This window comes from Nymphaea colorata, chromosome 4 (genome assembly GCF_008831285.2).
Source record: "Nymphaea colorata isolate Beijing-Zhang1983 chromosome 4, ASM883128v2, whole genome shotgun sequence".
In the NCBI taxonomy this organism is placed as follows: Eukaryota; Viridiplantae; Streptophyta; class Magnoliopsida; order Nymphaeales; family Nymphaeaceae; genus Nymphaea; species Nymphaea colorata.
This window is the reverse complement of record NC_045141.1, coordinates 15789080-15815884: the sequence shown is the minus strand read 5'-3', so window position 1 is coordinate 15815884 and position 26805 is coordinate 15789080. Positions and strand designations below refer to the sequence as shown.

The window sequence follows — 26805 nt, the reverse complement described above, 5'->3', positions numbered from 1 at the left end:
GTTCAAATTCGAGACAATTTTGCTCAATCTGGCTAATGTAACTCTATTACTCATTCTAATAGAAAGATTTGTCTGGGCCATACTACAAGTGTAAAAAATCAGGTGACTCTGTTCGACTTTCCAACTGTCATAAAAAGCCTTCATTGGCAGGTCTCACGTCTTCAGCTCACATTTGATTTGCATCATTCATGCTCGATGTTTCAAGAAGAACTATCCAATGTTCACTTGTTGAAACTTCTCTTGGTTAAATTTTTGGGTGTCTAAAGTTTCTAGCTCAATTTCTCTTAGATCCAGAACGGATTATGACAATTATAATGAGACTAAGCCTAGTAGTATTAAGCACCTAATCTCAAATTCTTAATACAGATAGATGTAAAGTGTATGAAATATATTAATAAAAATAGAATCAAAATCTCGTCTGTAAATCAGATTTTATGAGTCAAACACGGGGAAAAAAGATTGCTTCATCAGTGACGCATTCAACATCAGTTAACTAGTGATTCGTTAGCCGACCATCATTCGCTCATTTACAATTGGAGAGGCTTAAATTCTCTTTAGAGTTTGTTTGGTTGCTGTCGGGTCCGTGACTGCACGTATTATTAGAAAAATGGTAGCACAATGAGTCGAGCCTATTCATACTCAACTCAAACTTGCTCGGTTAAGCTTGACTGCTTAACTGAACATTCCAGTTTATAAATGAACTCTGCTTGATTAAAGTCAAGTAAGCTCATTTAATCTAACTTATCTTTTTGTTTTATAATTTTCAAACTTAAAATGAAGGAAAGAGATCAAGTCAAATGGGGAGTTGGTAATCGAGCTTAAACGAGTTGAGTTAAATGGGGAGTTGGTAATCGAGTTGTGTTCGAGCCGCGACTTGGTCTATCGAGTCGAACTCAAACTAACCTTGTACAGCTTGACTCGAGCTTGAGCTGAGAAAGATACGAGTCGCGGTTCGAGCCCAGACCTAATTAGGAGACAACTAATTTTACCCTGTGTGTGTCGGTTCTGCATGTAGGTGGCACGCCGAACTTGGTGGTGGATATAGAACGCTTGTGATCACCTCTACTGCTCGTGTTGAGCCTGAGCTCTACACATTGTGGGGAATGCCATTATTTCTGGAAGGCAGCATTCTGTGGAATTAAAAAGCCTTTTAAAATCATAGCGACATGCTAGAACAATTAGGACGCAAGATTTAGGAAGCTGTTCCAGCTTATGTTTCTTGTGAATTAAATATTTTCAACATAATAAGTATCATCATCATCGTACAATATTTAAAATGTATAAATGGTCATACAGTTTTTAATTAGGCTTCAATAGGGACTTGGGGCCAAGATCCATGGTTAGATGCAGCTCATTGGCCATGGATGGTTCACATTTCACAGAAAAGATGGGGTGTTTGATAAAAAGAGCGTAGTGTACTTGAAGTATGTTATAAAAAACAAAAAATCACTTTGTTTTGTTCTAAGAAACATGGTGTCCGCCATTTGATTGTCAAATCTGAAACCAACATCTCATGTTTCCTGAAACATGATTTTGTGTTCCAAAATCACATTGTTCTTATAAAAAACCAGCAATGAGTCTAATGTAAATATGAAGGAGGTGTGAGTTTTGAGCTAAGGATTCTGCTCAAGTGGCACATCCAAGTCAAACAGAAAAAGAGAACTGCCGCTTTGCAGGTGACATGATTTAACGTCCTGTCATCGGCATTCCCTCTTATATAATTCTTTAAGATAGAAAATGGGTTTTTAAGGTGTTGGGGAAGCCTTCAAGAAGGAAAATCCGAAGTGAGCCCAGATCACCAGGCCTTTCATGGAAAGTCCCAATGGTAGCGGATGAGATTTGATCCTGACTACAATTTGGTACCTTCCGCAACCTTCTCTTTCCATCTGCTCACCGTCTATGGTGGTTCTGTTCATCATCTAGCAGATGCGCGCTGCACAATAAATGTAAATATTGCGTGGCATTTGGATATGGTTCCTGATGTTCAATCTCTGGTTTTTTGTCTTAATTTTTCTTCCATTGGTAATTTCTCGTAAAATATAAAATTGAAGACCTAGTTTTCCTTCCTTTTACAGCGTAGGCAGAATTTGGAACTTGTTTGCCTAGATCTAGGATTTTGAACTTCCTTGTTTGTAACATGACACCAGTTGAGAGGAAGTTGGGATGATTAGTTGTTCATCCGATCACTCTCATGCCCCTGTTTGTATTCTTTGGTTACTTACGGCCATGTATTTATTTGTTCAAGTGAAAATTTTCTCCTTAACGAAACACGCTTTAGTTTGTGTCATGAGAAAATCAAGATTTCAGTAATGATGGTCCATCTCCTAGCCCCAACTTTGCTATGAGCTTATGAAGATGAAGAATAAGGCATCTTATTTGGAAAAGCCTGAAATATAGTCGTTCTTTGTATTCCCTATGAGATTTTGAGATATTGAAGGCAGAAGTTCCGCCTTTTCATAATTTTCACCTAAAACAATGGTTCAACGCATCTTACTTTATTATTTGAGTGTGACAAAAGTTCAGACAGAAGCTTTACCAAAAGAAACTCATTTTGCCTTCAAAAAAAAGATCTTAACCTTCATAGAAAAGGCAAAACTTTCATCTAAAATTTCTTTCTGCCCACAAATACAAAATTTTAGTTAACAACCAACTGCTCTCCACGGATTTTGGCTTAATCAGAGTGCTCTTTGATGCATTAGCAAGAAAGCCCTAGCCTTTACATCTTGCTAAGCAATAAAGAGAATATTGGAAGAATAATTCAAGAAGGATGGGACAATTTCTGCCCTCATGGAAGAATCTAAGGTGCTCCAAAACTGAGGTGCTGGTGGAGAAAACCAAATAGCTACCGTGGCATGGGTGGTCAGGCAATTGTAACATGGTTCTTTTGTGAAGAGGAATTTCCGTTTTCCAGAGATCCACCCCACTTCCTCACACGGCTCTCTGCTTGTGATGCCTACATCCAGTGAGAGTTAACACAAGTATCAGTACTGTTATCTTTGGCAGTAAATTGTTTATCTAATACAAGTTGTTCATAGTAATTGCAGATGGCCGCAAGTAACTTTATAGCAAATTGCACTTACTTCTTTCTCCCAATCAGTGGAGGCAGTAACGACAATCAAAATTAGTGTCTGCAAAGCTATGCCACTAATCATCCCTCCCCAGATACCCTGCAGTTTGAATGCGTTCCCAAGTATTAAACAAGAAATGGAAAGCTAAGAAAATTATGTTGCCATATCAAGCTGGAGATATCTAATAGGATAATAAATGCCCTTAGTATTTGCAGTAATGATGCAATATTTACTTGTGATGCTTCATGCATACATGTCTATTTTGTGCATATGAGCATGCTACATGCATTTATATATGCATGTGAAATGCACATACCAAGTGATAGTAGGTAATGGTTGCATAACTTGTTAAAACGAGTTACATAGAGCAGGTTAAGTTGCAACTGAGATCAGTCGTCTCCTTCTGGTAGGTGCACTAAAAGTAGACAAGGACAATCCCATCATTAATGTCAAAATTCAAGCATTGATACAACTAGAAAAATATATATCTTGAATTTCTATGCCTGTGTTTGCGTGAGTAAGAGGAACGTATGATGGTGCCTCATAGATGCAACCTGTTAAAAATGTAAAGCCAAGGCAGGCTAGATCCTGTTTTTGGGGATTGTGCTGCAAACACCATTCAATGTGCAGCCACACACAAGCTTGCAAACTAATGGCTGTCACCTGAGTGTGGGTGTGGCTGCGGATGTGGCGAGGGTGTATCTATATGTGTGTGTATATATGGATATAAATTATTTGTTACATAGTTATTTAACTGTTTGGTAGCTGTATTTATTTATATTTATATATAAAATTTTGTATTAAAGATAATTTAGTTATGTGCACATTTAAAATGGTCAGTTTTGACCCAGTTCGGCTGACCGAACAGAATGTGCTGTGTCGGAGAAGCACCAGCACCAGCACCAGCACCAGCGTCGGCACAGGTGCAGCAGCGATTTAGAAGCACCCAGGTGACATAGAGTAATGGACATGTGCACATTTTAAATGATTATGGCATCCATATGAAAACATGTTTATGTAAAAGAAAATGGTGGGATCAATTCAGTAAGGTAGGAAGAGTTCACCTCCAGACCAAACTTGAGAGTGAATCCTAGAAGTATGCCTGTAGGCAATCCTACAATGTAGTAGCATCCAATGTTTATGTAAGCAATCACGGCCTGCCATCCAGCTCCAACAGCTACACCTGAAGAAAAGCAGAATACAAGTGAGCTTGTTTTTTGGTCGACGCAGGAACAAACGGAAGGGCAGTCATGATGCCTTTCATTTGCTGGGAGCCGTTGACAAGAGTTTGATCACATGCCTGATAAAACTGGCTGTAGACTGTTAAGTGCCACAGTGATCCCAAGCAAGCCAGCGAGTCTGGTTACTTCTTTCTGGACAGCAGGGCTATTTGAAAAGAGGACAGGGAAGACATCTTGGGTAGCAAAAACAATGATCATGGCGACAACCCCAATTGCCACAGAGGTCACGGAGACTACCCAGACTGCAAATTTTGCTGCATTTGAATCTCCTGCTCCCAGTTCGTTTGACACTCTCACACTGCACATGACAGATTGAAACATAGGACGTCATTGTTCCCATAAACTAAAAACTTTTTGATTGAGCCGTTTTAGAACATTGTTTGTTTGTAAGATGTAATTTGCTTAATCGAGCCATTCGTTTCAGTGTTAGCAACTTGGACTAGCATTTTTCACATGGAAACAGAGTAGCAAACAAAGACCTCAGTCTGGCTCCTAGGCAGATGAGTGTGAGACCTTAATAAAGAGTTGCTGCATACGCAGCTTTCCTCGTGTTTGGCAATTAAGAAAAGATATTAGATACCTTCCTTAAGCTAGGATTTGGGCATTCGTGAACAGCCAAGAATGCAATGGAGTAACAAAAACGTTGGTTGTGTAATACTGTAACTGAGCCTGTTATGATGAATTATACAAACTTCTATTCTTTGACAGAGACGCTGGGGTTAGAAAGGAGTCTACCAGATTATCCTAACAGAGACACACGTAGGGTACTTATTCTCGGCCTTCTCAACTACGGTTATGCCAACAGTGACACACATAGGGTACTCATTCTTGGCCTTCTTCAATTAAGGCCTCTACTGCAACTCCTTGTCCTAATAAATGGTACTGTTTTTGCGCAATTAACTCATGAAATGTTGGACACACCAATGAACTTGCCAAGTATAGTAGTCATGGAAAAGATTGACAACCAAAGTTATTAATCTATCAACAGGTTGTTTCATACTTTGTTATATTCTCAAGCAGATGAACATAAAATATTACCTGATTGCAGCATTGAATCCAATCGCAATCATTGCATCCCAGCCATTGAGGTTCATGCTGACAGAAGGAGAAAAATGAATTCAGAACCAAAAAAAGACGAATTTAGAACAAAAATTTCCTTCACAATCAAAGGTCAGAAAAAAAGAAAAAATCACGTCAGTAACAATTAGCAGAAAAAAAATGGCAAACTTTGTATAAGTGATTACATGTATCAAGGGTATCTTTTTCCCTTTTCTCTTTCCTTCTTACCATATGGAGGCAGCATCCACAGGTACAAGCGGGTCTGGTAAGTAACTAACGATCACGATGAGCACCATGAGATACCAAAACTCCAAGCTGCCAATAAGAAAAAGCATTAAGTGGCCTTATGATACAAAAAATACAAAAAGACTAACTTTGACATGTTTCCTTACCATAGCATGACTGCTGAAGCGAAAGAGAGCTTAACAAATCCCCACAGATCCTTGAAAGCCAACCATGAGAAGCCAGTCCAAGTGTCAGTGCAGCAGACCACTATGTAGCCGAACTCCCCAAAAACAACCAGCCACCAAGACAGGTTGAGTGTTACTGCTGCACCCACTAGGCCCCAGCCGAGTTTGATGATCGTGAGCCAGCTCAAGAATGCATGAATAACAAGAACAACCGCAGCCACCCAAGCCATGGCCATGACCTTCTGCTGGGCTTGGAGGAATTTTTGGATTGGAAAATTTGCAGCATAGGCAAACAGCTGAGGTAACATCCAAATTGCAAATTTCCCTGCATGACGAACATAAGGTAGATTGATTACTGAGCCTCCCAAAGTTAACATGGTAGCTAAGATAGACAGAAAGAACTACATGATACAATAAACTACATGGATGAGATCATGTATCCAAGTATCCAATACAGGCATACATATAAGAGTTTTCTGATATATAAATCGAATTTATAAGGAATAAATCTAACACTATGAACCTAGTTACCTTTTAAGTCTGATCTGTACTTCAGAAAGCTACATATTGCACGTCCATTCCTAATTTATCAATCATGTATATGGATCCACGTATCTCAAGTTTTGAGAAAAAGAACATAAATGATGTTCATAATCTTAGATCTCAGAACACTATATTTCCAACTGGCAGGTTCTAGGGAGCCTCTATAAGTTCTAGCTGAAGCAGGGTACTCGCCATTAAATCGTTGCATCCATTTATACAAGTCTGTCTTAACAGGTTCATTGATGCATATAACGCGCAGGTAGAAATGACACTGACGTTTATTCAGCAGTCAGTGTGCTCACACAGGACAACCTTGAGCAATACATTTGCCGTTCAGTGAACAACATCAAACGAGTTCTGAATGTTCTATTATGGTAGCTCTGAAGTTTAGTCACCTCCACAGATTGCAAGATTTGAAATTTGAGTTTGCAAATAGAAAAGTCGATCGATCAAGGAGATGATTCCAGAAATAGTATAAAAAAATACCTGTATTCAACTCACATGAAAATAATAAAAGATCATGCAAAAGAAGAGGGCAAAGGTTGTTCCTTTTTTTTTTCTGAAAGTTGGTTAGGAATGCTCTGCATGTGGAAGGCATATTAAATGCCATTCATGGTGACTTAAACCACAGGATCCAGATGCCAACCCTGAGCCAGCTTCTCAAAAAAAAAAAAGTTGGAGCTTCCAGATTTGCTGAATAACATTTTTTTTTCCTAAAAAAAATTCTTGACTTCATAAACAGTGGGAATAAAAAATTGCACTGTTGGCTGAAATAGAAAGAAAAAAGTCTGGCAGTGAGACCACATGTGATGCTCTCTTGGGAATGGCGAATTTAATAAAAACACCTATTCGTTTTGAAAGCCAGTGTTGTCAATATCACCCGTATCGACAGATACAAATCATGCGAGTTTAATATCGTTCTTAATGAATTTAAAATTTTTAAAATATTTTTAATTAAAGAACAAAGGAATATGCCAACCAAAACTGATATGGACCTAGAAAGTTGGTCTCTGACAGCATATATCGCCCGATATAACGGCAATGTATTTAATCACTTAATCACACCTACCTGATGATAGAAGTCTCACGGACCTCCTCCAGTACATAATACTGTATCTATGATGAAACTAATATTGCATCAATATTAATATAGACAAAATCGTTCGGAACAACTTGGGCAGCAGCCCAACTCACCGGAAAACGCCATTTGGCTTCCTATGACATAAGAAAACATGCTTGGACTTGCTCATTTGGATAATGAACTTGTGGGGTGTTCATTGTTTTATTACCTTTCCTGCGAACTTTAGGTTACATCCTTACCGGTATGCAATTAAATGTATATGTGAAAGTATTTTTTTTTTTTTCATGTACAAGTCGAAGTTTGACAGATGGAATACATTTTGGATCATTGATTTCTAGAACCTCATAGAATCCTCACTATACATACAAAAAAAAAAAAAAACATGTTTTCGATCCTATTCCGGTCCATCATGTTTTTGAAATACATAGAGATCACGCCAATGAAGTTGCAAAAACAAAGGCATTTTTCGAAAAATAGTTTAGCGTGGAGAATCATGTCCACTTGAGTTTCCGTTCATTGTGGGAATATTTTCTTTGAAGGTTCACCTTTTGATCAACCCAAACACAGGCCTGGCATTTTTGTTTCTTGATGCTGCCTCACTTTTTATTGACAATTTCAGATAATTAAGTTCTTTCCTTTAAATTACCCTTAATAAGGGAAATAATATTAATGCACTTTCTTTTTTATAAACATATTATAAAGTGGTTTTTTCTTTTCAATTTAGAAGGGCAGTGTTGGTAAGCGATCTGCCGAAGCAGAGAGATGTAAAAATGCATTGGTAGAAGGAGCATTCCAATGCTTGCATTAGACTGAAACACCTATGGGCTGAGGCGAAGCCATAAGTTTTTCACTAGAGGAGCCAAATTAAAGTATCTAAATTTTAACTAGGTCAAAAATATCATTTTCCAAAATTTTTATATAAAAAAATAAATTTTCTAAATTTTACATCTAATTTTTTGTTTAAAAATTGAGGTGAAGTTAAGGCCAAGTGGGCCCTACCTTGGCTTCTGACCTTGCTTATGAAAGCTGGTGTATACAAAGCAGAAGTGAGAATGTCGGTTTGAGTAACACAAACATTGGTGAGAATCCAACGCCTAACAAGTAAATTATAAAGGCGAGGCCAGTAGTTCAAGTTATGATTGAAAAATAAGCCTTTAGACAGAAATTTCCTTTAATTTAACCTCATTGAAAAAAAGGAACACAAAAGTTGAAAACAGAGAAGGTTCTACTTTCTAGCTAGTTCAATTAATCGGATCCTATGCAATCAGATTCACATCAAAACACTCACATTAGAACTCCTAGTTTAAACTGGATTCAGATAAAAATAAATCCTCTATTTATACGTAATCGGGTTAATGGATCTTTAACAAATCTAAACTGAATTTCAGGTTGGGATTTAATTATATTCGATTACGAAATTGCACACTGGATCGGAATCCAATTAGTAATCAGGTATGAACCTTTTACAATATCCAACTGACAAACGGATTCTAAATCAAATCAACGATCCGGTACCCGATCCATCTACATCCCTATATTAAAAATCCAGATGAGCTTCTAGATCTGCTGTCATCAAGTAGAGGATATATGCATTTGAAATAATGGAAAGAAATTATCTGAATCTAAATGCGCTCCATTCTCGTCGCCAACATAAGATTTCAAGATTCATTTTGGGGAACCAAGCAGAGGACTTCATGAAGAAGATACAACACAATCTAATCTGAAGCCGCAAAAATAAATAAACTCTTAGCTTTTTCTCCACAATGTCTTCGTCTCCACATACATTAATGTTACCAACACGAAATGGCAGCTGCACTACTCTCGCACCGACTCCACATACTGACCTTCTGGCTTCTGCCACATTATTAAATGCAACCCTCTAAAAAATTCAATCATTTAATGAAAGAACTCATGGCGACAGAAGTACCACATTCATGTAAGTACACCCTTTCGTGTCAAGATTCATTCCAAATTTGGCCAGCCGATCAATCCATTTCTATTACTTTTTGCTTAATTTTGAATCTAACCCGACGTATCTATTCAAACATAATCGTCTAGTGGCAATGAAAATGATGATAGTGAAGATGGCATTCAGGAGTACTGGGTGAGGAAGAAGAATGGTGATGGTGATGATAAGTATGTATGATATATAGATCATTGCAGCCTTACCTGCGAGATCAGAGATGTCGTCCTGAACCCCAATAAGCTTTAGAAGGTGGTCGGAGAAGACGTAGACGGGAGTCAATAGCAAGGCCGTGCAGAAGAGAATGAGCCATGACCTCTGCATGTAAACTCCCAGCATATTCAGCTTCCCAGCACCAAAGGCCTGCCCACACAGCGTCTCCAAGGCACTCCCCATTCCCAACTGCGCCATGTTCAACGTCATCATCATCATCAGCAGCAAATCACTCACTCACTTCAACAGAATGAAAGACCACTTGAACAGATCTGTGGAGAGGAAGAAGATTGACGCTTACCAAGAAGCCGTATACCCAGCCGGCAATGACGGAGTTCTCCATGGACACGGCAGCGAGCTCGAGCTTCCCGACCTGGCCGGTGAAGGTCTGGGTGAGGGCGCCCAGCGAGTAGTTGCATATGGCGGTGAAGATGGCAGGGCCAGCGATGTGCCAAAGTTTCCTGCTCTCTATGAGAGACCTGACCCACAGGCCAACGTCGCCATGGCTGCTGCCCAAGAGAGGCTTCTCCATTCTCTGCTATTTGGAGATGACAGAGCGCGCCTTACTCCACAACTTCTGGCAGCAGACAACATAAATAGAGGTGAGAGCACAGAAGTCAACTCCTCTCATCATCTTCTGATTAAATTAACGCGAATCAATGCATTCACCTGAGAGCTTAGCTTCTAACTGAGCTTTAAGTTCTCAAACCGTGTGAAACTCAAAAAGACGATATCTATCAGATTGGGAGATCGGACAAGAAGTTGGGTTAAGTAGTTTGGTAAAGACAGGCAAGACCGGAAAGAAGTACATGATTATATATGTAGCATAAGAAGAGGTGAGTCAATTTTCGTGGGCCCATTGAGAAACCTGACGAGGGCACGGAAATTTCCGCCGCTAAATGTGGGGGTTGTGTCGCCGGTCGTCGGTGAACGTGACTGCATTCCATTCACCAAAACCGAAGACACACAATCTCTCTCTCTAAACGTGCCTTTGACGTGGATGCATGGAATTCGTATGAACTCTCTCTCTCTCTCTTAGCAAAATTACAAGGATTGCCTCCATAATTCCATTACCTCATTTCTTTGTTGGAAAGGTTTAGCAGCCTTTATCATAGTTTCTTTATTTCATAATTTCCTTATCCATCAAGATCTTGTTATCTTGTTTAGCAGGTAGGATTGTTGCATGATTCTCTTACCTAAAGTGGTCTAGCTTGTAGTCTATACATTAAGAGTTCATCCTCTCTCAAAATCATCAAAGAATGAATAAAATGAGAGCTCCCTTTCCCGTGGATGTAGCATCATAATGCCGAACCACGTACATGCTTGATTTTTTTTCCTATTCTATGTTTTTAACATGGTATTAGAGCTCGGTTGTTAAAGGAGGTCTTTCTGTTGTCTGCTACAAGATTGTGTCTGCTGATGCTAAATAACTCCGGTCATTGGAGGTGACGCCAGCAAGCAGTGATCATTCCAGAGACCGTGAAATATTGCTAGATCGTGTTCAACAACGTTGATCCCTAGGCATTTTCTATCATTGGACAGAAGTCCAAAATTGAATTCCAAAAAATCGGCTTGGTCCCGCAATCCACTTGAAGGCTCGCCAGAGAGGGCATTCCAGGCGTGGCTTCTCGATGGCACGTTTTTTACTGAAGGAGATTCAGAGGTCAAGTATGGTGGCGTTAGATTCGGGTAAGTGTTTAGTATTTTTGGACAAATATGTAGAGTTTTTGGATAATCTTGTGAAGAGATACAAAATTTACAAGTGCTGCTGGTTTCTGTTGTTCCAATTTTCTCTCTGTTCTCCTTATATTCCCTGATTGCTCTGTTTCCCTTCTTTTATGTCAAGAGTGAACCTATTCAATTAGGGTAGTGATTTTTATCGTTTGACTTCTTTTTAATTATGGTTGAATTTGAAATTGGAGCATCTCAAGGAGATGAAAATTCCAAAGGATCAAAATCCTCCCATCCCCATGGCAACACATTGAAGATCACATCTACTCCTTCTCAATGGAGCAAACTATCTGAGTTGGGCCAAGGCTTGCACGCCTATATCTTAGTGGAAGATCTAAGGCGGGATGCGTCAATGGAAAAATCAAACCTCCTGCTCCTAATGATCCAAGGTATGAAGAGTGAGAATCTAAAAACGACATGGTTATGTCGTGGTTGACAAATTCGATGGAGCCATCAATAGCAAATATGTTCATGTATCAAGACATGGCCCTAGGCATTTGGGAATCACTCAAAGAGCTGTTCAGCGAACAAAACAATCTTGCTCAAATATATCAAATTCAATGTGAGATTGCTAATTGATGGTGGGAGACAAGGATGTCCATCTTTACATCGGTCATCTTTGCAGCCTTTTTGATGAACTCCTCCAATACCGACCAACTACGTCTGATCCTAATATATTCAAACAATGGTTCAAGGAAGATAAAATCTTAAAAGTACTGGCTGGTCTCAATGAGGACTATGAGACCTTGCGCAACCAGATCTTGAACTCATATCCTTTTCCAACTTTCAACACTGTCTATCAAATTATTCAAAGAGAAGTATCTAGGCGGAGAGAGTGTGAACTCATCCACCAAAGATGAGGGCGCAGGAGAAAATTCAGAAAAAAAGGTGTCTATTTCTCGCACTCAAGAAGCACAAAGAAGCAGATCGAACAAAATAAGAATTCGTAGCAAATGGAAGTGCACACACTGCAAAAAAACCGGCCACACTTGTGAATGGTGTTGGGAGATCATAGGGAGACCTGAGAAGGAGAAACCAACCACGTCTTCAAAAGATATCAACTTGGCGAACTTTGTTACAAAGGATGATCTAGAAAAATTTTTCCAAAAATTCTCCAAGACCAATCTCGTATGCTCTCAACCAGTCGGTGAAACCTCTGAAGATAAGCCTCTAGTCTTATTCTCTATGACAAAAAACAATACATGGATTATAGACTTTGGAGCTACCAATCACATGACTAGTGAATCATCTCCACTTAGTGAACTTACCAAAAACTATAAACAGCCTGTGTTCACTACCGATAGTTTTTCCATAAATGTTGAGGGTGCTGGCACAATGATGTTCTTTGGACACCATATATCTAAAGTTCTGCTCATTCCAAAACTTGAAGCAAGTCTGATTTTTGTTAATAAGATTACTCAAACTTATAATTGTTTCGCTATTTTTTCTTCCAAGGACGTGACGTTTCAGGAACTGAACTCAAAGAAAGTGATTAGTAAAGGTCATCTTCAAGGAGGATTATACATCCTTGATGATGATTGCATTAGTCTCCTACCAACCAAGACAGCCGAAGAAATTCTTGATACCAGAAATGGCATGCTAGACTGGACCATATTTCAGATTGGAGCCTCAAACAACTTGTTCCTCAACTTACTACTGAAGATTGGGCATGCGACGCTTGTGAGTTTTCCAAGTTCACAAGACTTCCGTTTCAATCATCCATTGAAAAATCGTTAGAAGCTTTTGATCTTATACATTTTGATGTATGGGGACCGAATCATGAAATATCTCACAACGGATATAGATACTATGTCTCTTTTATTGATGATACGACTGTGTAACTTGGATTTATTTTCTTAAAAATAAAGGTGAGGTTTCAAATATTTTTGAAGAGTTCTACAATCTCATCCATACTCACTATGGGATCAAGATAAAAAAACTTCACTCTGATAATGAGGGGGAATATGTTAACGACAATCTTAAAGAGTTTATGCGACAAAAAGACATACAACCCCAATACTCTTGTGTTGGAACTCCTCAGCAAAACGGCGTCGCAGAGAGAAAAAATCGTCAACTATTAAACATTGCACGTGCTCTCATGATACACATGAATGTACCACAAAAATATTGGAATGAAGCTATTGGTACCGCTTGCTATATATCTAACCAGATTCCTAATTCTAGCATTGATGGAAATGTACCTCTTGAGCTCCTCCTCAAACGGTCCATATCCATAAAACATCTCAAAGTGTTCAGATGCAAATGTTACATCCATGTGCAAGAAAAATTCAGAAATAAGTTTAAGAGACGCGCAGTCAAGAGCATTTTCATGGGATATTCAAGTAAAAAACATGGCTATCGATGTCTTGATCCCATTACCAACAAGATGATGGTCTCTAGAGATGTAAAATTTTATGAGACTGAAAACTATTTTGATGATGCTCAACAAGAGGAATGTCTTTCTTAGCCCACCAAACAAGACAACAACACTTCTTCCCCCTTGATCGATGCCTTCAATCAGATTCCTCACCGACAAAATGAAGAAGTTTACTGTTGTCTCCCAAATCAAGAAGTTGTTGATGAGAGTGAGCAAAGTAGTGAAGAAAGAATTCAAACTCCAGCTATGGATGTCACCAATCCTCTTCCTCAAATAAGACATTCCTCTCGTCAATGCAGACCGCTGGTCAGATTAAGTGACTACTACACATACTTATTAGATGATAACATTCATTCTACTGAAAAATATTTATCTTTTGATAGAATATCTGAACCATATTTATCTTTTGATAGAATATCTGAACCATACAAATCTTATGTTCATGCAACTTAAAAATCTTGAAGAACCAAAAAATTTTGAGGCATGTAAAGATGGCAAATGGAAAGACACCTAAAGAGGAACTCAGAGCACTTGAAAAAAAACATACTGAAGAAAAGAAACTTGTTGGATGCAAATGGATTTATAAAATCAAATTCAAAAGTAATGGAGAAATTGAACGGTACAAAGCTCGACTTGTTGCTAAGGAATTCACTCAGACTGAAAGGATTAACTTTTGCCCTAATTGCGAAAATAAATACAGCAATGGCTCTTCTAGTTGTCGCTTCCATAAAAAGATGGAGTTTTTTCACTTTGTTTTGTTCTAAGAAACATGGTGTCCGCCATTTGATTGTCAAATCTGAAAACAACATTAGCATTCACATCATGTTTCCTGAAACATGAATGTGTTCCAAAATCACAATATTCTTATAAAAAACCAGAAAATGAGTGAGTCCATTGTAAATACGAAGGAGGTGTGAGTTTTGAGTAAGGATTCTGCTCAAGTGGCACATCCAAGTCAAAACAGAAAAAGAGAACTGCCGCTTTGTAGGTCGCATGATTTGACATCCTGTAGCCGCATTCCCTCTTATATAATTCTTTAAGATAGAAAATGGGTTTTTAAGGTGTTGGGAAAGTCTTGAAGAAGGAAAATCCGTAGTGAGCCCAGATCACCAGGCTTTTCATGGAAAGCCCAAGTTTCACAATGCTAGAGGTTGAGATTTGATCCTGACTCTACATTTTGGTACCTTCCGCAACCTTCTCTTACATCTATGGTGGTTTTGTTCATCATCTAGCAGATGCGCCCTGCACAATAAATGTAAATATTGCGTGGCATTTTGATATGGTTCCTGATGTTCAATCTCTGGTTTTTTGTCTTAATTTTTCTTCCATTGGTAATTTCTCGTAAAATATAAAATTGAAGACCTAGTTTTCCTTCCTTTTACAGCGTAAGCAGAATTTGGAACTTGTTTGCCTAGATCTAGGATTTTGAACTTCCTTGTTTGTAACATGACACCAGTTGAGAGGAAGTTGGGATGATTAGTTGTTCATACGATCACTCTCATGCCCCTGTTTAGTATTCTTTGGTTACTTACGGCCATGTATTTATTTGTTCAAGTGAAAATTTTCTCCTTAACGAAACACGCTTTAGTTTGTGTCATGAGAAGATCAAGATTTCAGTAATGATGGTCCATCTCCTAGCCCCAACTTTGCTATGAGCTTATGAGGATGAAGAATAAGGCATCTTATTTGGAAATGCTTGACATATTGTTGTTCTTTGTACTCCCTATGAGATTTTGAGATATTGAAGGCAGAAGTGCCGCCTTTTCATAAAATTTTCACCAAAAACAATGGTTCAACGCATCTTACCTTATTATTTGAGTGTGACAAAAGTTCAGACAGAAGCTTTACCAAAAGAAACTCATTTTGCCTTCAAAGAAAAGATCTTAACCTTTATAGAAAAGGGAAAAACTCTCATCTAAAATTCCTTTCTGCCCACAAATACAAAATTTTAGTTAACAACCAAGTGGACTCCACGGATTTTGGCTTAACCAGAGTGTACTTTGATGCATTAGCAAGAAAGCCCAAGCCTTTACATATTGCCAAGCAATAAAGAGAATATTGGAAGAATAATTCAAGAAGGATTGGACAATTTCTGCCCTCATGGAAGAATCTACGGTGCTCCAAAACTGAGGTGCTGGTGGAGAAAACCAAATAGCTAGCCTGGCATCCGTGGTCAGGCAATTGTAACTTGGTTCTTTTGCGAAGAGGAATTTCCATTTTCCAGAGATCCACCCCACTTCCTCACACGGCTCTCTGCTTGTGATGCCTACATCCATTGAGAGTTAACACAAGTATCAGTACTGTTATTTTTGGCAGTAAACTGTTTGTCTAATACAAGTTGTTCATAGTAATTGCAGATGGATGCAAAAAACTTTGTATCAAATCGCACTTACTTCTTTCTCCCAATCAGTGGAGGCAGTGATGACAATCAAAATTAGTGTCTGCAGAGCTATGCCAGTAATCATCCCTCCCCAGATACCCTGCAGTTGAATGTGTTCCCAAGTATTAAACAAGAAATGGAAGCTAAGAAAATTTTGTTGCCATATCAAGCTGGTGATATCTAAACAAGGTAATAAATGCCCTCAGTGTTCGCAGTAATGATGCAATATTTACTTGTGATGCTTCATGCGTACATGTCTGTTTTGTGCATATGAGCATGCTTCATGCATTTATATATGCATGTGAAATGCACATACCAAGTGATAGTAGGTTATGGTTGCATAACTTGTCAAAACGAGTTACATAGATAGAGCAGGTTAAGATGCAACTGAGATCAATCGTCTACCTTCTGGTAGGTGCACTAAAGTAGTCAAGACAATCCCATCATTAATGTCAAAATTCAAGCATTGATACAACTAGAAAAATGTATAGCTTGAATTTCTATGCCTGTGTTTGCGTGAGTAAGATGAACATATGATGGTGCCTCATAGATGTAACCTGTTCAAAATGTAAAGCCAAGGCAGGCTAGATCCTGTTTATGGGGATTGTGCTGCAAACGCCATTAAATGTGCAGCCACAGACAAGCTTGCAAACTAATGGCTATGTCACCTGAGTGTGGGTGTGGGTGCGGATGTGGCAAGGGTGTATCTATATGTGTGTGTATAAATGGATATAAATCATTTGTTACATAGTTATTTTAACTGTTTAGTAGCTGTATTTATTTATATTTATATATAAAATTTTGTGTTAAAGATAATTTAGTTATGTGCACATTTAAAATTGTCAGTTTTGACCCAGTTCGGCTGACCGAACCAAATGTGATGTGTCGGAAAAGCAGCAGCACCAACACCAATGTCGACACAGGTGCACCAGCTATTTGGAAGCACCCAGGTGACATAGACTAATGAACGTGCACATTTTAAATGATTATGGCATCCATATGAAAACATGTTCATGTAAAAGAAAATGGCGGGTTCAATTCAGTAAGGTAGGAAGAGTTCACCTCCACACCAAACTTGAGAGTGAATCCTAGAAGTATGCCTGCAGGCAATCCGACAATGTAGTAGCATCCAATGTTTATGTAAGCAATCACGGCCTGCCATCCAGCTCCAACAGCTACACCTGAAGAAAAGCAGAATACAAGTGAGCTTGTTTTTTGGTCGACGCAGGAACAAACGGAAGGGCAGTCCTGATGCCCTTCATTTGCTGGGAGCCGTTGACAAGAGTTTGATCACATGCCTGATAAAACTGGTTGTAGACTGTTAAGTGCCACAGTGATTCCAAGCAAGCCAGCGAGTCTGGTTACTTCTTTCTGGACAGCAGAGCTATTTGAAAAGAGGACAGGGAAGACATCTTGGGTAGCAAAAACAATGATCATGGCGACAACCCCAATTGCCACAGAGGTCACGGAGACTACCCAGACTGCAAATTTTGCTGCATTTGAATCTCCTGCTCCCAGTTCGTTTGACACTCTCACACTGCACATTACAGATCGAAACATAGGACGTCATTGTTCCCATAAACTAAAACCTTTTTGATTGAGCCGTTTTAGAACATTGTTTGTCTGTAAGATGTAGTTTGCTTAATCGAGCCATTCATTTCAGTGATAGCAACTTGGACTAGCATTTTTTACATGGAAACAGATTAGCAAGCAAAGACCTCAGTCTGGCTCCTAGGCAGATGAGTGTGAGACCTTAATAAAGGGTTGCTGCATAGGCAGCTTTCCTCGTGTTTGGTAATTAAGAAAAGATATTAGATACCTTCCTTAAGCTAGGATTTGGGCATTTCGTGAGCATCCAAGAATGCAGTGCAGTAAAAAAAACATTGCTTGTATAACTGAACCTGTTATTATGAATTATGCAGACTTCTATTCTTTGACAGAGACGCTGCGGTACTTATTCTCCGCCATCACAACTAAGGTTATGCCAACAGTGACACACCTAGGGTACTAAGGACTCTACTCCAACTCCTTGTCCTAATAAATGGTACTTCTTTTGGCAATTATACAATAGGTCTTATGAAATGTTGAACACACTAATGAACTTCCCAAATATAGTAGTCATGGAAAAGATTGACAACCAAAGTTGTTGATCTATCAACAGATTGTTTCATACATTGTTATATTCTCAAGCAGATTAGCATAAAATATTACCTGATTGCAGCATTGAATCCGATCGCAATCATTGCATCCCAGCCATTGATGTTCATGCTGACAGAAGAAGGAAAATTAATTCAGAACCAAAAAAAGATGAATTTAGAAGAAAATTTTCCTTCACAATCAAAGGTTAGAAAAAATAAATCACGTCAGTAACAATTAGCAAGAAAAAAAAAATGGCAAACTTTGTATGAGTGATTATATTTATCAAGGGTACTTTTTTTTATTTTTTTATTTTTTTCCTGCTTACCATATGGAGGCAGCATCCACAGGTACAAGCGGGTCTGGTAAGTAACTAACGATCACGATGAGCACCATGAGATACCAAAACTCCAAGCTGCCAATAACAAAATGCATTAAGTGGCCTTTTGGTACAAAAAATACAAAAAGATTAACTTTGACATGTTTCCTTACCATAGCATGACTGCTGAAGCGAAAGAGAGCTTAACGAATCCCCACAGATCCCTGAAAGCCAACCATGAGAAGCCAGTCCAAGTATCAGTGCAGCAGACCACTATGTAGCCGAACTCCCCAAAAACAACCAGCCACCAAGACAGGTTGAGTGTTACTGCTGCACCCACAAGGCCCCAGCCGAGTTTGATGATCGTGAGCCAGCTCAAGAATGCATGGATAACAAGAACAACCGCAGCCACCCAAGCCATGGCCATGACCTTCTGCTGGGCTTGGAGGAATTTTTGGATTGGAAAATTTGCAGCATAGGCAAACAGCTGAGGTAGCATCCAAATTGCAAACTTCCCTGCATGATGAACATAAGGTAGATTGATTACTGAACCTCACAAAGTTAACATGGTAACTAAGATAGACAGAAAGAACTACATGATACAATAAACTACATGGATGAGATCATGTATCCAAGTATCTAATGCAGACATACATATAACAGTTTTCTGATATATAAATTGAATTTATAAGGAATAAATCTAACACTATGAACCTAGTTACCTAATAAGTCTGATCTGTACTTCAGAAGGCTACATATTACACGTCAATTCCTAATTTATCAATCATGTATATGGATCCACGTATCTCAAGTTTTAAGAAAAAGAACACAATTGATGTTCATAATCTTAGCTCTCGGAAGAATATATTTCCAACTGGCAGGTTCTGGGGAGCCTCTATAAGTTGTAGCTGAAGCAGGGGACTCGCCATTAAATTGTTGCATCCATTTTTACAAGTCTGTCTTAACAGGTTCATTGATGCATATAACGCGCAGGTAGAAATGACACTGACGTTTATTCAGCAGTCAGTGTGCTCACACAGGACAACCTTGAGCAATACATTTGCCGTTCAGTGAACAACATCAAACGAGTTCTGAATGTTCTATTATGGCAGCTCTGAAGTTTAGCCACCTCCACAGATTGCAAGATTTGAAATTTGAGTTTGTAAATGGAAAAGACGATCTATCAAGGAGATGATTCCAGAAATGATCTTTAAAAAAAAAAAAACTGTATTCAACTCACATGAAGATAATAAAAGATCATGCAAAAGAAGAGGGCAAAGGTTGTTCCTTTTTTTTTTCTTTTTGAAAGTTGGTTTAGGAATGCTCTGCATGTGGAGGGCATATTAAATGCCATCCACAGGGTCCAGATGCCAACCCTGAGCCAGCTTCTCAAAAAAAAAAAAAAGCTGGAGCTTCCAGATTTGCTGAATAACATTTTTTTTTCCTAAAAAAAATTCTTAATTTCATAAACAGTAGGAATAAAAAATTGCACTGGCTGAAATAGAAAGAAAAAATTCTGACAGTGAGACCACATGCCATGCTCTCTTGGGAATGGCGAATTTAATAAAAACACTTAATTGTTTTGAAAGCCAGTGTTGTCAATATCACCCGTACCGACAGATTCAAATCATACAAGTTTAATATCGTTTTTAATGAATTTAAAATATTTAAATTAATTTTAATTTTTTAAAAAAATTATGCCAACCAAAACAGATATCTTAGTCAGTATCAATATATCCTTTCCATTCTTACAGCATATATCGCCCGAACGACGGATAAAAGTCCCACGGACCTCCTCCAATACATAATACTTGTATCTATAGTCAAACTAATATAGCATCGATATTAATATCGACAACATTGTTCGGAACCACTTGGGCAGCAGCCTGACTCACCGCAAAACGCCATTTGGCTTCTTATGACATAAGAAAACATTCTTGGAGTTCCTCATTTGGATAACGAACTTGTTGGGTGTTCATTGTTTTATTACCTTTCTTGTGAACTTTATGTTACATCCATTCATCCACCGGTATGCAATTAAATGTAAATGTGAAGGTATTTTTTTTATGTACAAGTCGAAGTTTGATAGATGGAATAAATTTTGGGTCATTGATTTCAAGCACCTCATAGAATCCTCACTAGACATACAAAAAAGAAAACATGTTTTCGATCCTATTATGGTCCATCATGTTTTTGAAATACATAGAGATCACGCCAGTGAAATTGCAAAAACAAAGGCATTTTTCTAACATCATGGACCCAAACACAGGCCTCACATTTTTGTTTCCTGATGGTGCCTCACTTTTTATTAACAATTTCAGATAATTAAGTTCTTTCCTTTAAATTACCCTTAATAAGGGAAATAATATTAATGCACTTTCCTTTTTATAAACATATTATAAAGTGCTTTTTTTTTTCAAATTTAGAAGGGCAGTGTTGGCAGGCTAAGCGATCTGCCGAAGCTGCAGGATGCAAAAATGCATTGGTAGGAGGAGCATTTGGCCTCAGAGTGAAGCATCTATGAGGGCTGGTGTCGACAAAGCAGAAGCGAGAAAATGTCGGCTTAAGTAACGCAAACATTAGTGAGAATCCAATGCCTAAGAGAGAAGGTTCTACTTTCTACCTAGTTCAATCAAACGGATCCTATGCAATCAGATTCACATCCAAACTCTCACATTAGAACTCCTATTTTAAACTGGATTCAGATCCAACCAGCACAAAAATAAATCCTCTATTTAAACGTAATTGGGTTAATGGATCTTTAACAAATCCGAAATGAATGTCAGATTGGGATTTAATTATATTCGATTACGAAATTGCACACCGGATCGGAGTCCAATTAGCAATCAAATATGAACCTTTTACAATCTCCAATTGATAAACGGATTCTACGATCCGGTTTACCCGATCCACCTACATCCCCATATTAAAGGTCCATATGATGAGTTTCTAGATCTGGTGTCATCAAGTGGAGGATATATTACATTTGAAATAATTGAAAGAAATCATCTGCACCATGTGGTCATAATCAATGAAGCGGATGCAGATGGTCAAAATAAATGCGCTCCAATCTCGTCGCCAACAAAAGATTTCAAGAATCATTTTGAGGAACCGAGTAGAGGACTTCATGAAGAAGATACAACAAAATCTAATCTGAAGCCGCAAAAATAAAGAAACTCTTTAACTTTTTCTCCCTAATGTCTTCGTCTCCACATAAATTAATGTTACCGGCACGAAATGGCAGATGCACCACTCTCGCACCTACTCCACATACTGACCTTCTGGCTTTTGCCGCATTATTAAATGTAACCCTCTGCATTTAATCAAAGAACTCACGGCGGCAGAAGTGCCACATTCATGTACGTATACCCTTTCGTGTCAAGATCCATTCCAAATTTCGCCATGCCGATCAATCCATTTCTATTGCTTTTTGCTTAAATCTGAATCTAACCAGACGTATCTATTCAAACATTATCGTCTAGTGGCAATGAAAATGATGATAGTGAAGATGGCATTCAGGAGTTCTAGGTGAGGAAGAAGAATGGTGATGGTGATGATAAGTACGTATGATATATAGATCATTGCAGCCTTACCTGCGAGATCAGAGATGTCGTCCTGAACCCCAATAAGCTTTAGAAGGTGGTCGGAGAAGACGTAGGCAGGAGTCAATAGCAAAGCCGTGCAGAAGAGAATGAGCCATGACCTCTGCATGTAAACTCCTAGCATATTCAGCTTCCCAGCACCAAAGGCCTGCCCACACAGCGTCTCCAAGGCACTCCCCATTCCCAACTGCGCCACGTTCAACATCATCATCATAATCAGCAAATTGACTTCAACAATCCGCAGAGACTAATTAAATATAACTTGAACAGATCTGTGGAGAGGAAGAAGATTGACGCTTACCAGGAAGCCGAATCCCCAGCCGGCAATCACGGAGTTCTCCATAGACACGGCAGCGAGCTCGAGCTTCCCGACCTGGCCGGTGAAGGTCTGGGTGAGGGCGCCCAGCGAGTAGTTGCATATGGAGGTGAAGATGGCAGGGCCGGCGATGTGCCAAAGCTTCCTGCTCTCTATGAGAGACCTGCCCCACAGGCCGACGTCGCCATGGCTGCTGCCCAAGAGAGGCTTCTCCATTCTCTGCTATTTCGAGACAACAGAGCGCGCCTTACTCCACAACTTCTGGCAGCAGACAACATAAATAGAGGTGAGAGCCACAGAAGTCAACATGTCCTCTCATCATCTTCTGATTAAATTAACGCGAATCAATTCGTTCACCTGAGAGCTTAGCTTCTAACTGAGCTCTAAGTTCTCAGACCGCGTGAAACTCATAAAAGACGATATCTGTCAAATTGAGAGATCCAAGAGATGGACAAGTCGCGTTGAGTAGTTTGGTAAAGACAGGCGAGACCGGAAGGAAAGTACACGATTATGTCGCCGGTCGTCGGGCCCATTGAGAAACCTAATCCCTGGAGGACGAGTGGACGGAAATTTCCGCCGCTAAATGTGGGGGTTGTGTCACCGGTCGTCGGTGAACGTGGCTGCATGCCATTCACCAAAGCCAACGACACAGTCTCTCTCTCTCTCTAAACGACCCTTTAGACGTGGATGCATGGAATTCGTATGAAAACTCTTTCTTTCTCTCTCTCTCATCCCTTTGAACGTACGTGGATGTGTAGCGTTCACAAAAGAACCAGAGCTCTCTCTCATTCCTCTAAGGCCATGGATGGATAAGGTTCTGCAAATCTTCCTCCTTTTAACTCATTCACATATACATACTTCATAAGAAAGGCTAATACATATTTGGAATGAGTAGAAAGTTAACAATCTATCATTCGATTCCAAGGCAGACCCCTTATTTCTTTTGCCTTCGAATCTTGGATTATGTAAGCATTAATGATAGTAGCGGTGAATTCTTTAATTTAAATATTTGACTATATTATTTAAGATACAAAAACATAATGCAAATTAAAAAGCTTTTTTTTCTTGTAGACATTTAACCGACCATTTATACTGACAGTTTAGATCTGTGTCCTGTCAAATCAATGCTCTTTTAGTGACGAAGACACATGTAGGTCAGGGAGACGAGATATATCCCCTGAAACTAGATCGTATGGGGGGGCGGGTGTACTCTAGGTTCCCTTACTTTTTCAGGCTTTTCTCCCTTCAATTTCCGGTAAGTTCAGCAACCTTAACTATACACCTTTTTTTTTTTTGCGAAAAAAAAAATGTTGACTTGAAAAGATTGAAGCCATTATGTTTTTCTGGTCGTTTATACGAAATGTACATATAGATTTGGATTTCAGTAGTAAAAAATGCATGCTACAGTTTTTGATACGTATGGTCTGAATTGAAGAAATTATGGAAATATGTTGATACAAACATGTGGATTTTCGTAGCGTTTGGATGACTTTGGCTTAGGGATGTCAACAGATTGGGTTCGAGTCATATAGATTCCTAACCATATCAATTTTTTTTTTTTTATATTCACAAATATCTATTATGATTTGAATATAAATGAAGAAAAGTTACATCTAAATCTTAACCTAAAATTTGATTTCAGAATTTGAATCCGAATCCGATTTAAGTTCATATCCAAATCTAAATCTGAAATTTAAACCAAATTTTTGAAATGTAAGAGCATTGAGTATAAGATACTTATTTGAAATTAAATTCAATCTGAATCTGATTGATATTTATGTATATCTGAATCTGAATCAAACCAGATGACATTTCTTAAATCCAAATCCAAGCCAATTTCTTGATTGAATATTAGGTTATTTTCTATATCCTTTTCTTTTTTTGGAATGGTTCAATTGGATTTGTGATCCATTTTGGATATGTTGACATTCCTATTTTGACCTCTTACATAGACAACTCAGTACATTGTGCTAAGGCTGGACGCTGGGCCCAAGCCAAAATAATGGGGCTCCGGCCAGGCCGGCAATGAATCCGGCCAGACTGGGCAGGGTCCTATTTGGTCCTAGTACGAAACCATGCACGATTGTGCAATAATTAGTTTATACAAAAAATACTCATATACTTTTTTGTACAGTAAAATTATATATATATATATATATATATATAAAATGAATCAAAATTAGTTGACTGCTTAAAAACATTTATATGTGAAGGGGCCTATATATGTATAAAAGTAAATACCGATATAAAAAATAAAACAATTGTAAAAAGATGGTCTAGGCAGTATGGACCCACATGTTGCTAAGCAACTGGAGTAAATAAATTCTTACTCAGCTCACTCATGAAGATCATTTTGACCTATCGTGATATATAATGAAAGGAAAAACAAGGTTAAAAAAGGTAAACTCATGCTATATGATAAAAAATGGTCATCACCTTTTTTTTTCTTATTTTCCTCAACTGTCTATCATAATAAATAAATAAATAAGACAACTCTCATGAGTGACTATTTATATATACACAAACACACACACTCTTAAAGGTTATTTGGTGACTTCAGATTTGAAATTCATAGATCTTATATGGATCTGAAGTGATAGGCATTTGCCGATGTAACAAAAGATCCATGGTAAAATCCTTTTTTCGTCAAACCTAAAATTTACACTAAGATCTTTATTTACTTTTTTGCATTAGAGAAAAAAAAAGACTGGATTTAAGAACAAGTCGAGGAGGGCTGGCTTGGCCTTAAGTTCAAGGTTTTCAAATCTTAACCATCTTAAATCCGAGGGTATCAAATGTCTCCTTAAGGCTCAAGACATTTTTTTAATGTAAAAAGGTAAAGTAAGCATTACAAATATCGATTTTATGTTTGACCTTGAACAATAAATTTTAATGTGAATTTTTTTCCTATACGAAAAAAAATATGTCATATCAGATCCATGAATTTTAAATGGAAAGTAATCAACGCTCCTTTCAAGAGAAGCTGGAACCCACATTTCTTGGGAATGGCTGATCAAAGGCGACAAGGACACTTGTGTTCTTGGACGACTCGACTTTAACAACTTAATGTGGAAGAGACGAATTTGAATCATGACCAATGGGGTAGAGTTCATTACGTCCAAAACTCCTAAAAAATTAAGATGCCCACCTTCAATGCATCAACCCTGGCAGATCTGGATGCGCATCGAATTATTGACTCGAATATAGATCTGAATAGCCGGATTCAATAAGGAAAACTGGATCCGATTACTAAACCCGAAAAATCCATACCCAAATGCACGTAGAGATGCATATCTAATTTCCCAATCCTCAAAACAGAGTAATCTGATCCAATTAACATGGTAATGCCTAGATTTGATCAAAGCCTGTTTAATATCTAACACTAGCATTTTATATTAAACTCCAGCTAAATATAATCATGCTTTATTGAGGTTTATAGAATATGAAGTTAAAGCATGTTTGAGCCAAAACAGAACGAACGATGGTTATAAATAATAACGACTGTTATTGCACTCCTTTTCTGACTTTGATCCAGGCCGACTGGATCCAAACAAGTCCTATTTGTCCATCACATTTTTCTTCTTGTTTTTCTTTAAATTGTGAATCAGACTGTATTGATTAGATGAACCGTTTTAGAGTCAATGTTATATATATAACCGATAATTAATAAAATTTGAAAACAAGAAGTATCGTATATAGAAGAACAAATAGCAAAAATAAAATTAAAAAAAAAACGAATTATACAAAAAAGCAACACAATAAAGCAAAATAAGATGTTGTTAAGGAAAAGAAAGATGTTCTTTTTATTAATTAAGAGATTTTGAGGAGAAGATGTATAAGAAAAAGCAAACACCCATATTCACGAAGCTTGCGATACTGAAAATCTTTAAGCAATCTCGAAAGGATGAATTAATCTACCTGCTCTCGAAAGGGGCGTACTCAGGAAGATCATGCAAAACGCACAGACGCTTGAAAGGGGGAAGGAGGAGGAGGAGGAGGAGGAGGAGATCGGCGTAACGCTTTTCTGTTCCGCTCGACGGCGAATCTGCAGAGTCTCCTTTTCACGCCCTGCAACTGGCCGTCCTTCTGTATAACTATCAGTTATTTTATTTCTGACAGTCGGGGAGAAAAATCCAAGGGGGGGGAAGATAAAAAAAGAAATCTCCGGCGGCAGCTGCCTTGCTTTAACTAATTGAACGCTTTAAGCCGACGACCGGAGGTGATGTGGTGGATTAATGGCGCTTGTTTCCGGAGGAAGTTGAACAAATTATGGGCCGACATATAGGATAGAGGATGGGCTTTGTGGCTGAAAAAAGTTTAGAAAAACTTTCACAACGAGTCCTAACTTTTTTCCTATATTGATCTC

At 38.4% G+C, this 26805-nt stretch overlaps 2 protein-coding genes and 1 long non-coding RNA gene across 5 annotated transcripts; 1 reads left to right on the top strand and 2 right to left on the bottom strand.

The window, feature by feature from the left end:
- Positions 1–1852: 1852 nt before the first annotated feature.
- On the bottom strand, positions 1853–26498 carry LOC116252369 (protein DETOXIFICATION 33-like). The gene is made up of 10 exons (XM_031626574.2): positions 26358–26498; positions 9880–10155; positions 9572–9767; positions 5761–6103; positions 5597–5683; positions 5348–5404; positions 4369–4607; positions 4133–4251; positions 3081–3167; positions 1853–2953 (listed from the first exon to the last, which is right to left on the bottom strand). The coding sequence occupies exons 2-10, from the start codon at positions 10108–10110 to the stop codon at positions 2861–2863; spliced, it is 1452 nt and encodes a 483-aa protein (XP_031482434.1). The 5' UTR covers positions 10111–10155; positions 26358–26498; the 3' UTR covers positions 1853–2860.
- On the top strand, positions 14767–17122 carry LOC126410008 (uncharacterized). Its single transcript, XR_007573204.1, has 3 exons — positions 14767–14866; positions 16044–16255; positions 16913–17122. It is a non-coding gene; the product is annotated as an uncharacterized LOC126410008 (long non-coding RNA).
- On the bottom strand, positions 15555–26498 carry LOC116252997 (protein DETOXIFICATION 33-like). Of its 3 annotated transcripts, none has more exons than XM_031627681.2 (10): positions 26358–26498; positions 22425–22700; positions 22115–22310; positions 18695–19037; positions 18531–18617; positions 18278–18334; positions 17365–17603; positions 17129–17247; positions 16080–16166; positions 15555–15952 (listed from the first exon to the last, which is right to left on the bottom strand). In XM_031627681.2, the coding sequence occupies exons 2-10, from the start codon at positions 22653–22655 to the stop codon at positions 15860–15862; spliced, it is 1452 nt and encodes a 483-aa protein (XP_031483541.1). In that variant the 5' UTR covers positions 22656–22700; positions 26358–26498; the 3' UTR covers positions 15555–15859. The 3 variants fall into 3 exon arrangements, with proteins under 3 accessions (XP_031483541.1, XP_031483543.1, XP_031483542.1); XM_031627683.2 differs by having other exon boundaries at positions 22425–22697; XM_031627682.2 differs by lacking the exon at positions 26358–26498 and adding an exon at positions 22797–23228.
- Positions 26499–26805: the final 307 nt, after the last annotated feature.